Below are 14,274 nucleotides of genomic sequence, written 5' to 3' on the forward strand. Positions count from 1 at the left end.
TCCTGTGTGATTAATTGCCACTAAAAACTCCCCGGAGGGTCAGCTCTGGCTCTACAGTACACAACAACAACGGCATAGTCCCCACATTACTAAAGTACTCTTCCACTTCTTCCCTATGATTCTTGTTTCCATCCATCCTTCTATCCCTTCTTCCCTTGAGAATTTGATCCTTAGTCAAATACAATTTTGATTTTTTTGTTGATTGCTCTAAGAAGTGAGTCCCATGCTAGTGTTGGGATGTGTGGGTGCTGTTGGTTTTTTTTTAACTTTATAAACCTATTGTTTGACTGAAAGTTGAGCTACGACGGTGAGACGCAAAGGCTGACTAAGGAGCAGTCTCGGTGTTCTGTCAGTCTTGGTTATGCTTGAGAGCGTAGCCATTTTCATGACTTTTAGGTTTTCTCCACATTTTTCTTTCAGTCTATTCAGGACCATCCACTGGGATCCTTTTAGAATGGATAGTAGTAATAGCCATGAACCATCCAGCACTTCTGATCTCATCTATATGGTCCATTAGTCCTTAGGACTAATTATTTCCACGTGTCTTTGATTTTCTTCTCTCTTCTTTTTTTCCGAACAGGGATGAACCAATAGTTGCAACTTAGGTGGCCTCCCACAAACTTTTAAGACTCCAGTCACTATTCATCAAAATAGGATATAGTACATTAGTTTTTTTTTTACTATGTTATAACAATTCAACTTTAAGTTTCCTGAGACCATGATTCTGGGACCCCAGAACTAGCAACTCATTTTCTGTGGTTGTTTGGTTGTGATCAAGAAGTTTACGTAACTTTACTACTTGTTGATGCTACTACGTATGGTATTGTTGCTAGGCATAAATTTGTCTACTGTGACTCATAGCCAGCCACAGTAGACAGATCTGAACCTTGCCCTACCCTTTGTTGTCTTCACATTCTCCCATATGCTTGAGCCTATTGTATAATCACTGTGTCAGTTCACCTTGTTAAAAGTCTTCTTTTTCTCTGATCCTCCACCTTTTACTCATGAGATATTCAGTACTCTTCTCCCACACCACAACTCAAAGACATCAAGTCTTCTTCAGTCATCCTTATTCATTGCCCAACCTTCAGATGCATAGAAAGTAGTTAAAAAGACCATGGCTTGGATCAAACAGACATTAGTCTGTAGACTGATATTCTTATTATGCAGCTCTTTGGAGAGATTTTTGACAGCAGATTTTCCCAGTTAAGCATGTCTATTTATTTCTGACTGCTGTAACCATGGGTATATTTATAAAATGCACAAATTTGCATATGAAAGTATCATCTAGCAAACTTATGTATACTTACAGGAGTAGTGCCTTTCTCCTGCTCCTGTCAATCTTGCCTATCGATGTATCTATTTGTAGGTTAATGTTTGTTATTCCTGATAGTACAGGAATGCACATGTAATAATGTTTGCCTTTGATATCTGTCACTCTTGTGCACCTCTTCACGTCTTCCCTTTCTCAAATGATATTGTGCTATCACCTCTTTAAAATATATTGCCTTTCCTTTCACTCAACTTAATATGTGCCATTATCTGGTTACTGACTTCTCCTCCCCTGTCTTTCCCCTCAAATCCCTGGTAAACTTCAAAGAATATTTCTCTCTCTGTATAAATAAACCTTTCTTTCACTTTTAAAAAGACAAAATTTAATGACAGTGGGCTCATGTAGTATTTGTACTTTTGTAAATGACTTACTATACTCAGCTTAATGTCTTACAGATCTATCCGTGTTGTACATTGTTTTGCAATTTATTTTCTTTAAAGATGCATTGATAGCTTTTGTAATTGTCTTTATTTCCTTTTGTTAGTATAAAGGAATCCAGCTGAGTTTTGGGTGTTGATTTTATACCTGCCACTTTGCTGAATCTATCCATTAATCCCAGCAGTTACCTTGCTGAGACTCTAGGGTTTTCTATGTGGAGGATCCTATCAAACAAGGAAACATTTATTACTTCTTTACATATTTTCTTTTGATGCATTTTGTGTTGTTTGAATTTCACTCCCACTCCCTGCCCCAACCTTATTGTTGTTGTTAGGTGTTACTGAGTCAACCATGATCTGCAGTAACTCTGGGAACAAACAGAACTCATCTTTTCCTGACATATGTCCTTTTCCAAAGAATGGCACCCCTTGACAACATGTCCAAAGTATGTGAGACAAAATTTCACCACCGTTGGTCCTAGTTGTGCTTCCTCCAAGACAGGCTTGTTTGTCGCTTTGATTTTATGGGGGATTTAGAACTCTTCTCCAAAACCACAATTCAAAGGCATTGATTCTTCTTCTGTAATCCTTGTTCATTGCCCAACTTTCAGATGCATAGGAAGTAATTAAAAAGATCATGGCTTGGATCAGGCATACATTTTGCTCATAGCATCTTTCAATATTGAAACTTGAGGCACAAATATTTTCTTCAGTTTATTCAGCTTTAAAAATGTCACATGTGTTCTTTCCTTTTGATTTTCTAACTCCAGGTCTTTGTACATTTCATTGTAATACTTTACTATGTCTGATTGAGCTGTCCATTGAAGTCCTGTTCATAGCAAGTAATCAGAAAGACCATGGCCTGAATCAGACACACCTTAGTACTCAAACATCAGTACTACTCAATAATTTGGAGAGGTCCCTAACAGCAGATTTTCCTGGTACAATGTGTCTCCTCATTTTGTGACTGCTGTTACAAAGGGTGTTAACTGTGAATCCAAGCAAGAGGAAGCTGTTGACAGTTTCAGGCTTCATCCATCATGATGCTGCCTATCAAACTTGTGGTAAGACTCTTTGGGTTTTTTATATTGACATGCAATCCATACTGAAGGCTGCATTCCTTGATCTTCTGCAACAAGTGCTTCAAGTCCTCCATACTTTCAGCAAGGAAGGTTGTGGCATCTACATAATACATATTATTGATGAGTCTCCCTCCAATCCTGATGTCACATTCTTCTTTATAGAGTCCAGCTTCTCAGATAATTTGCTCAGCATAGAGATTGAATAGGTATGGAGAGAGAATACAACCCTGATGCACTCCCTTCTTTTAAACCAGGCAGTGCTCCCCTGCTTTGTTTGCACAACAGCCTCCTGGCCCAGGTATGGGTTCCATAAGAGCACCATTAAGTGATGTGGGAATCCCATTCTTCTCAATGTCAGCCACAGCTTGTCATGATCCACACAGTCAAATGCCTTTGCTTAGTCAAAAAAGCACAAATAGACATTCTTCTGATATTCTGTACTTTCAGCCAGAATCCATTTGACATCAGCAATATCCCCACTACCACAGGCTCTTCTAAATCGTGCTTGAAATTATGGCAGTTCCCTATCAATGTATGGTTCTAGACATTTTTTCAGTATGTAATATTCATTTGCATACAAAATTCATATACATTGTGCTTCACACTATCCTTCAATCACATTGTTTCATACAGTCTAAATAAATTTTAAATTTCTTGTTTCATACAATATTTCATACAGTCTTATTTCATACAATCATTCTCATTCATGATATTTTAAAAAAATTTTAATGTAAGTTTACAGAAATTTTGGATTTCCATTTATTCATTGTTGTACTTTTTTCCCTGCCCAACCCCCCCCCACCCCCAGTTTGCTTTTCTCTTTGGAAAGTAAAAGAAAAATTATTTCATTGTTATTCAAGTCCTCCTCCCAAGTCCCCTCCACTATGCAGCTTTTGTTTTGAAAAGTAAAAGAAAAATTCTTTCGTTGTTATACAATGCCTTCCCCCAAGTCCACTCTGCTGTGCAGCCTTCATTCTGGACTCCTGTCATGACAATAATACCTAATTATATATCCCTTTTAAACAGTTCTCTCCATCATCTGTTTCAATACAGTATACATAATTTATGCCATCTTTCTCAGTCTCCCCCCAATCCCAATGTCAGTCCCATTTTACAACAGTGGCATGATGCAGTATTTGTCCTTTTATAACTGAGATATTTCACTAAGCATAATGTCCTCCAGGGTCACCCATTTTGTATAATATTTCATGAGTTCCTTGCTATAGCCATTTTTAAAAAATGATCTTCAACAGTGTTTTGCTTGCATGTGATATTAATGATATTGTTTGATAGTTCCCACATTCAGTTGGATCACTTTTCTGGGGAATGCGAACAAATATGGACTTCTTCCAATTCGTTGGCCAGATTGCTGTACTCCAAATTTCCTGGCATAGACTGACAAAATGCACAAAGCAAACATTCACAAAATCAAAAAGAGAAATAGACTCCACCATAAGAGTAGTAGGAGATTTCAATACACTACTCTCAAGAAAAGATAGAACTAACAGAAAGAAAGTCAACAAAGATACTGAAGAATTCAAACACAGAGTAAACTAACTTTGTCTCATAGATATATTCAGGTTAATGCACCCCAAAACATAGTATACATTACTCTCAATTTAAACTATGCAGTGTGCATGGGATATTCTCCAAAATAGATGACATTTTAGGTCACAAAGCCAGCATGCATAAATTAAAATACATTGAATTAATACAAAGTATCTTTCTAGACCACAGCACTGTAAAATTATATATTAACAATGAGGATAAAGGAGAAAAAAACCATATATTTGGAAGCTGAACAACACTCTGCTTGAACATGAGTAGGTAATATAAGAAATAAAGACCTTAAATAAAAAAGTTTCCTGAAATAAATGACAATGAAAACACAACTTGCCAAAACCTCTGAGAAACACCCAAAGCAGTAATAAGAGGTATTTTTATAGTAATAAGCAAAGACATCAAAAAGCAAGAAAAAAACATTGATTCTTCAACCCAAGATCTCCAACAAATTGAAAAAGAACAGGAAGAATACTTGACACCCTCTAAAAATCTGAAATTACAAAAATTAGGGTAGAAGTAAATGAAATAGAGAACAGAAAACAATTGAAATCATCAACAAGACCTTGATTTGGTTCTTAAAAGATCAAAACTAACAAAAGATAAGAAAGAAAAAACATAAATAATCAAATAAGAGATGAAAGGAGCAATGTCACAACAGAACAAACTAGAATAAAAAGGTTAACAATAGAACATTATTTAAAACTACTCAAATAAATATAAAAATCTAGAGGAAATGGACAAATACTTAGAAATACATAATTTACTTAAACTGTCACAGACCAAAGTAGAACACCTGAACAGAACCATTATAAAAGAAAAAATTGAACAGGTATTAAAACAACATACAAAGGCCCAGACCAGACGATTTTCGTAGTAAACTTTATCAAGCACTCAGAAAAGAACTGTCACCAATTCTATATAAAGTATTTCAGAAAATAGAAAAAGTTGGAGTTCTCTATGACTCATTCCATGAATCAAACATTTTCTTACCAAAATCTAGTAAAGACACCTTCAAAATATAAAACCATAGGCCAATACCTCTCGTGAACATAGATGCAAAAATCCTGAATAAAATCCAACAGTATATAAAAAAAAAAATAATTCACCATGACCAAATGGGATTCATAATAGGTATGCAAGGATGGTTCAACATAAGAAAAACATTCAGTGTAATTTATTACATTAGTAAAGCAAAGAACAAAAGCCACATGATCCTATCAATTGATGCAGAAAAGACCTTTGACAAAATCCAGTGCCTTTTCCTGATTAAAACACTCAACAGGATAGGAATAGAGGGGAATTTTCTCAACATAGTAAAAAGTTTTTACACAAAACCAAGAGCCAACATTGTTCTCCAAGAAGAGAGTTTAAAAGCATTACCTTTGAGAAGAGGAACTAGGAGAGGATGCCCATTATTTGGTTGCCAGTTTGAGGCTGCTTTGAAGTTTGAGGAAGATGAGTGCAGCAGCTGGATTCTACAAAGGTGTGTTTTCTGTTTTGGTTAAGGCTTGGGTGTGGTCTATTTCTTGCAACTGGGTGCGAGATGATTGGATTTGACCTCGTATTTTTAAAAAGGCATTTGGTTTTAACCGTTTTCATTCAAACATTCTTCAAAGTAGTATAGCACTGGTCTGTCAATTTGTTATACAGAGATAACTCGTGGTTGCTGTGATGGTAAACACTGTGACACTGATGTGTCAAATGTGATAATGGCTACCCATGGTGGACAGTGTTTGATGGAGCTCTCAAATTAAATCAAGCTTGGAAGCAGGAGTGGCATCCACTTCCAAAATAGCTTACCTCTGGAAACTCTATGAACTTAGAGAAATGATGAGTTATATGTGTTCAGGACTTTTGTTCATAGGGTCACTATGAGTCGTCTACAACTCTACAGCACTTAACAACAACATTCAATATTGTATTGGAAGTCTTAGTGATAGCAATAAGGTAAGTGAAGGAAATAAGAGGTATTCAAATTGGCAAAGAGGAGGTAAAATGATCTCTCTATGAAGATGATATGATAGTATACTTAGAAAACCCTAAGGACTCAGTGAGAAAACTACTGCATATAGTCGACTAATTCAGGAACATGGCAGGATACAAGATCAACATATAAAAATCAATTGGATTTCTCTACAGTGACAAAGAGAATACAGACTTGGCGCTAAGAAAAACAATACCCATCATAATAGTTAACCACAAGATTAAATACTTGGGAGCAAATATAACTAGAGACACAAAAGACCTATTCAAAGAAAACTACAAAATATTACTACAAGGAAAAAAAGGGACCTGGAGGAATGGAAGAATATGCCATGTTCATGGTTAGGAAGACTCACCATTGTGAAAATGACAATTCTATCAAAGGTAATCAGTTCAATGCAATCACAATATTGATATTAATTCCATTGTTCAACAAGATGGAAAAGATAATTTCCAATTTTATCTGGAATGGAAAGACACCCCAAATAAGTAAAGCACTCCTGTAAAAGAGAAACAAAGTAGGAGGCATCTCACTTCCTGATCTCAAATCCTACAACACAGCCATGTTGGTCAAGACTGTGTGGTACTGGTACAGTGGCAGACACATTGATAAATGGAATAGATTTGAGAACCCAGCAATCAGCTCATCTACCTACAGTCAACTGATTTTTTGACAAGGAGATTAAATCAGTTAAGTGGGGAAACAAAAGCCTCTTTAACAAATGATGTTGGTAAAATTAGAAAACTGTAAAAAAACTCAAGAAGACTCATACATCACACCATACCCAAAAACCAAATCAGAGTGTATCAAGGACATAGCAGTAAATCCAAGGACTGTAAACTTCATCAGTGAAAAGCTTGGGAGAACTCTAGAAGCCCTGATCCACAATATAAACAGTATTCCAAACGTCTTGAAAAACCTACAACCAGGAAAGACTAAAATAGATGAATGAGATCTTCTAGAATCTAATCTAAAAACGTCTCCAACCCAGTAAAAAGAAAAGCCACAGGCTGGGAAATAAATTTGGTAATTACATATCCGATAAGGCACTTATATCTAAAATGTGTAGAATATTCCAGTACTTCAACAAGAAAAAGCTGAACAACCCAATAGCAAAATTGGCACAGGATATGGATAGACGCACCAAGAAGACACTCAGATGGTGAACAAACACATGAAAAAATTTTCAAAATCTCTAGCTCTCAGATAGATGCAAATGAAAACAATTGTGAGATATTGTCTTACCGTAGTAGCAATAGCAAAGTTCAACAGAGCAGCAGACAACAAAGGCTGATGAGGTTGTGGAGAGACTGGATGCCCTATTCACTGATGGTGGAAATGTAAAATGGTGCAACTAGTAAGGAAGCTGGTATGACACTTTGTCAAAAAGTTGATAATAGAAATACCATTTGACCCAGCAATTCCACTAGAATAATTATACCCTAAAGAAACCAGAGCTGCCACCCAAACAAATACATGCACACCCAGTTTTATTGCTGCATTATATGCTCATCAACAAATGAACAGATAGAAAATCTATAGTATATTCACACAATGGAATACTACGCAGCACTGAAAAACAAGTAACATAAAATATTACCCAGCATTGGTGACTTTGGAAGACATTATACTAAGTGAAATACCAAAGTTACAAAAAGACAAATATTGCATAACAACATTGTTATAAAATAGAAATTACAGGAGGTTTGAGGGAAAACTAAGAAAAGGGGATAATTAATGAATACTGCATTGGAACATAAGAAGGAAAGAACTGTTTAAAAGGAATATATGATTAGGCATTATTTGTATGACAACAGTCCAGACTAAGAGGTGCATTTCAAAGTGGACTTGGGGAGAAATAGGGAGGAGGGAAGAAATTGTGCAACAATGAATGAATTTTTTTTTAAAAAGTGAACTTGGGTGGGGGGAGGAAAATGTGCACAATGAATGAATGAAAATCCAACTTTTCTGTAAACTTTTGTTACAATCACCATTTTAAAAATAGGGGGGGAGTAATAACATTCATTTAAGTGTTTGCGTGTGTGTGTGTGTTTTTAAGGGTAAATTACTGCTTGAGGTCCGATGGTTGTTAAGTGGGTCTGTGGGAATATAAGCCAAGATCTGCCATATTCCAAACCTGTGCTTCTAACTACTATGTTTCCCTGCTTTATTGCAGAGAAAAGCTGAGTCATGGTTAGTAAAGAACATACAGTGGCAATAGGATGCATTCTTTTGGAATCAAACAGATCTGAGTTTGAATCTCATTTCAAACAGAGAATGCATGTGACCCTGCTGTTGTTATGTGTCATTGAGTCCACTACAACTCAGTGAAACCACGAACAGCAGATTGGAAACTTGATTTATCCTCACCTGTCCTCACAGTGCTAACCAAGTTTTGGTGATTAGAGAAATTATGTCCATCCATTGCAAATTTATTTCTAGAAGTTATGTTATACATGATTGGTATTCGGTAAGCAAAGAAACTGAGACACAGAGAGATGAAGGGGTATTACTCACACAGAGTGACAAAGAGAAAGCCCTGGACCCTGGATCAAGAATGCCCATCCAGATCCTCAAATTTCAAAACCATGTTCTTTCCACTATACTACACTGCTTCTGTAAGTAAGAAGTTTCTGTAAAGAAGCGATTTATAGAAGTCTACCAGTTGAATAAAATGAAAATAAGTCTATGAGAACCAAAATACAACCTTTAGCATATCCCAATTGAATTTCAAAACCATCTTAAGAATAGATTTAATGCACTCAACATGAATGACCAAAGACCAGACAAGTTGTAAAGTGACCTCATCCATGAAGAAAGCAAAAGGCCATTACATGAATAGGGAAGAAAGAAAGAAAAAAAAAAACCAAAACAGATGTCAGAAGAGACTTTGAAACTTCTGTTGGAATGCAAGAAGTGAAAATAAGAGGCTCCTGAGATAAGAGAGCTAGACAGAAAAAACCTCTTGAGAAGATAAGACAAAGTATTATACTAAAATGTACAAGGAGCTGAAAGTAGAAGACCGAAAGGGAAGAACATGCTTGGCATCTCTCAAACGGAAAGAACTAAAGAACAAATTCAAATGAAAGGGTGGAGGGACAGAGAAACAGAGGAAGACCATTGATGACATGGATTGATACAGTGACAGGGGTATATGAGGGTAGATGTGTCAGAGACAGTAAAGTTGGCACAGGATACAGCAGGTTTCAAGATTGTTGTACACAGGATCGCTATGAGTTGCAAGCAACTCAATGGCATATAACTATAACAACAGATGCAATACTGAAGAATTCTATTGGCAAAAATATAGACTCATTCTACTAAAAAGAATTAGTCGACACTGAGCCATTTCAAGAAGTAGCATGTGAAGAAGAATAAATAGAACTGAAGAATTTCAAAATTTACTGAAGGCATTGACAAAAAACAAGACCTCAGGAATAGATGTTATACCAATTGAGATATTTCCAGAATCAGATGCAACCCTGGACGTGCTCACCAGTCTCTGCCAGCAAACATGGAAGACGGTTACTTGATCAACTGGCTGGACAAGATTCATATTTTTCCCCATTCCCCCCCAAAATATTATCCAACAGATTGCAGAAATTATCAAATAATGTCATTAATATCACATGTAAGTAAAATCTTGAGGAAGATTATTTGAAATTGGCTAGAATAGTACATTGTAAAAGAACTCTCGGAATTTCAGGCTGGATTTAGAAGAGACTGTGGCATGAAGGATATTGCTGATGCCAGATGTATTCTAGCTGAAAACAGAGACTATCCAGAAGGATGTCTTTTTGTCTTTCACTGACTATGAAAAGGCATTTAACTGTGTGGATCATTATAAATTATAACTAACATTGAGAAGAATGGAAATCCCAGAACACTTAATTGTATTTATGTGAAACCTGTACCTAGACCAAGAAGCTGATGTCTAAACAGAACAAGAGAGCACTGTGTTGCTGCTGTTGTTATGTACTATCAAGTCAACTATGACTCATAGTGACCCTATGAACAATATAGCCCTAACTTGAGACAGTCTCACTGTCTCTGCCACATCTGTCCCCATTGCCATAATCACTCTGGCAATTCATCTCTTCCAGGGTCTTCCTTTCCTATATGTTTCCATCCAGTCTTCCAAACATGATGTTTTTATCCAAGCATTGGTCCCTCCTAGCTGTCACCAAAAGTATGTGAGACAGAGTTTCAAAATCCTTGCCTCCAAGAGCAACTTGGTTTAATTGTCTCCAGGACAACCCTATTTGTTCTCTTAGCAGTTCACAATTTCTTCACTACTCTTCTCCAGCACCACAACTCAAAGGCATTGATTCTTCTTCTGTCATCCTTAGTCTTTGTCTAACTATCAGATGCATAGCAAATATTTTAAAAGATCATGCATCGGATCAGGCAAATCTTAGTCTCTAGACTGACACCATCATTCCTCTGTACCCTGAAGAGGTCTCTCTGGAGAGAGCAATTTTTCTCAAAGCAACTTGTCTTTTGATTTCCTGACTGATGGTGCTAAAAGAAGTGAACCTGAATGATTTAAACTCAAGAAAGACATACATCGGGGTTGTATCCCTTAATCATACCTATACAATCTGTAGGCTGAGCAAATCATTCCAGAAACAGTCAAGAAATCACTATGAGGTCCAAGGCATGGGGGAGGGTGGAAACAAAGTGGTGGAGATCGGGGTGGGGGTAGCATGGTACTCATGGGGTTGCACAATTCGATGGGTGAGTGAGATAAAGGAAATGGGAAGGATATTTTGTGAAGAACAATGTATTCAAACTTCGTAAATAAATCAGAATAAAATTTATAAGAGAATAAATCAAAAGATGTATTGCACTGGGGAAATCTGTCAAGGATTTCTCCAAAGTTCTAAACAGCAAAGATGTCATTTTAAAGACTAAGGAGTCCCTGATCCAAGGTATGGTCTTTTCATTTGCATCCTGTGCATCTGAAAGTTGGATATTGAATAAGGATGACAGAAGTATAATCAATTCCTTTGAACTGTGGTATTGGTGAAAAGTATTGAATATACCACGAACTACCAAAATAACAAAAAAGTCTATCTTAAAGGAAGTACAGGACCCAGGGTTCCCCTTTGGAGGCAAGAATGGTGAAACTTTGTTTCACTTACTTTGGGCATATTTTCAAGAGAAACTAATCCTTAGAGAAAGCCACCAAACTAAGAAAGGTTAGCAGGTCAACAAAAAGAGACGAAGACCTTCAATGAGATAGACTGACACAATGAGTACCACAATGTCCTTGAACATGGCAGAGATCGTGAGAATGGTGCAAGATAGCCCAAGGTTCACATTTGTTGTTCATAGGGTTGCTATGAGCCATAGTCAACTAGCTGGCACCTAACAATAATAGCAACAGTACCATTAGAGTTCCACGTCAACTCTTGATTTTACATCTGAATCAAGTTTCAGACAGGATTAAAGAAATGTTGTCAATTTCTAGATTACTAGAGCACAGTAAGGCTCTAGTCACGTAATCTATAAGAAGTTACACTGCTAACCCAGAGGCAGCACGTCTCTGGTGGTGAATTCACAGCAGTGCCATCAGAGAAAGATAGGCCTTCTCCTCCTGTGTAATTTATAGTCTCTGAACCCACTGAAGGTCAGCTGTGAGTGAGCACCAGCTTGATGGCAATGACACAGAGAACTGCTGCTATTGTAGATGTGATTTTAAAGTAAGAAATTCTTAAAACCACAAATAATTATTGTCATTGTTGGATGCTGTCTAATCACATCTAACTACATCTCATAGTGACTCCACGTGACAAACTAGAACTATCTTATTGTATTTTCTTGGATACGACCTTTATAGGAGCAAATCCCTGTCTCTGGCAGAGCTCCTCTGCAGATTTGAATCTCTAACCTTTGCTTAGCTGCTGAATTGTTTGCACTGCCAGGGCCCCTTTATATAACCACAAAAATGTATTAAATATTACTTATTGACTTAGGAATTCTGTCTGGTAATTTCTCAGGGACTGCAGAACAAATACAAACATGTATATTGTAGTATTTACAAAAGAGTCGAGCAATTTAAAAGATGAAATACCCTACAATAGAGAGGGAATAGGTCATTCAGGGGAATCGTAATTTGAAAACTTGTTAGAATCCTACTTGGTGGCTATGAAGTCTATGCAATTACAGGAAAGTCACTTTTAGACTTTTATAGTAGTGAAATAATATGAAGACTGAATAATGAAAATTATTTCTATGCTACAGTAATCACCAGCTATGATCTGAAAAGATGAAATTATGAAAAGTGACTGAAAACATCTAAGTAGCTGAAAAAGTTCCTTGGTGAATATTTTCCTCCTTAGTTTGCACTTTTAATATAGGCTTTAATGGTTATTTTTATAATAAAAGATACAGTGATAGATTGAAATGATGCATTTGCTTATACATCTCTAATATTAAAAATGTCTGATAATAACCACCACCATAGATGTAAAAAAACCCCAAGTAAATAGATGGAAAATATGCAGAAGGAGTCAATATTAATGTGGCTTTTACCTTAGTTTATCTAGTTGACTGATAAATCTGGGAAAGCTAATGTCCCTATCAAATCTTGCCTTTATAATCAGTGGCAGAACGAAGCATGAAGCTTCGCCCAAGCTGAGCAATAAACCCAACTTTTCTGGAACATTTCACTGCCATGAATACCTGACATTTTCTGGGCTGGGACCATTCCCAGAACCAGGTGGATTGCTCACTGCCGTTAAGTTGGTTCCAAATCATGATATTCCCGTGTGTTACAAGCGCTGCTGTATAGGGTTTTCTTGACTGTAACCATTCCCGGAGTAGATAATCAGATTTTTTTTTGTTTGAACCGCTTATCTTTAGGCTAGTAGCCTGACATGCTAAACACTATGCCAAGTCTCCTTTGAAAAAGCAGTACAGAGTTGCTATGAGTCAGAATCAACCCAGAAATCCAGTAAATAGGCAATTTTTTTTTCTTCTGGAGGATCTACTGCCTTGGAATAGGTGGGATGGACCTTTAAAGAATATTGGGTGATTAAGCAAAGAGCACGTTGTTGTTGTTGATTACCATTGAGTCGAGCATGACTCATAGCGACCCCATGAAGAAAAAAAGGCCTGAAGCCTTTCTGTAACTATCATTGTTTCTCAAAGTTCAACGAGTTTCCAGAGGCATACTGTTTAGGAAGTGGATGCCACTCCCGCTTCCAACAACAAGAAGCAAAAAGCTTAGGTAACCTTTTATTTATTTATTTTATTATTATTAATTTTAAAGAAAGTTTACAGAAACTTAGGGTTTCCAGTCATTCATTGTTGCACTTTTCACCCTGCCCACCCCTTCCCCCAATTCACTTTTCTCCTTGATAAGTAAAAGAAAAACTCTTTCATTGTAACCTATTTTTAAGTAACCCTTTGACCCCAAAGACAGTGACAGGGAAGAGGAAGATTCTTTTAACACTCTTACCAGCATCTTGCAGCCGTTTTCTTACTATGTTCACGCCTTCGTTCACCACTCTTTCTATGACATCCAGGGACTCTTGGAAAGCTGAGTTGTTCATCATCAGAACACTGATCTCGTAGTTCCCATCTTGACAGTTCTGAATCACCTGGGAGGCCCAGAGCATCAGCCTAGGCTGGAAGAACAGCGGCCACAAAGCCAAGCCCAAAATTGATGCCTTCATGACCTCGCTCACCTCAAAACCATTGTCTTTGTGCTCACTCGCTTTACCCTGGGCTTCCGGGCAGACAGACTCCAGCTGCACGGCCTCTAGCTGGGTTCCTCAGTCTACTCTTCCCCACGTTCCTTTCTGGTATGCCCCACTTGGTCACATGGTCCATGCAATACAACCTGCTTACCAGCGATTAGCAGTTACATTATGGTAAGAGATAAACCAAAGTTCACTTTGTATGTTTGCTCACAGAAAGGCCAGAGCT

The 14,274-nt window shown here is 37.1% G+C and overlaps 1 protein-coding gene across 1 annotated transcript in view; it reads right to left on the reverse strand.

Moving 5' to 3' along the window:
* GUCY2C (guanylate cyclase 2C (heat stable enterotoxin receptor)) overlaps positions 1-14,021 on the reverse strand; it is a 143,662-nt gene extending 129,641 nt beyond the window's left edge. Inside the window, exon 1 of the mRNA XM_006888428.1 lies at positions 13,805-14,021. Within this exon, the coding sequence (XP_006888490.1) occupies positions 13,805-14,021 (217 nt within the window). The remainder of the gene's footprint in view (positions 1-13,804) is intronic.
* Positions 14,022-14,274: the final 253 nt, after the last annotated feature.

The sequence above is a fragment of the Elephantulus edwardii genome, unplaced genomic scaffold (assembly GCF_000299155.1).
Source record: "Elephantulus edwardii isolate Elephantulus edwardi_28Jun2011 unplaced genomic scaffold, EleEdw1.0 scaffold00067, whole genome shotgun sequence".
Classification (NCBI taxonomy): domain Eukaryota; kingdom Metazoa; phylum Chordata; class Mammalia; order Macroscelidea; family Macroscelididae; genus Elephantulus; species Elephantulus edwardii.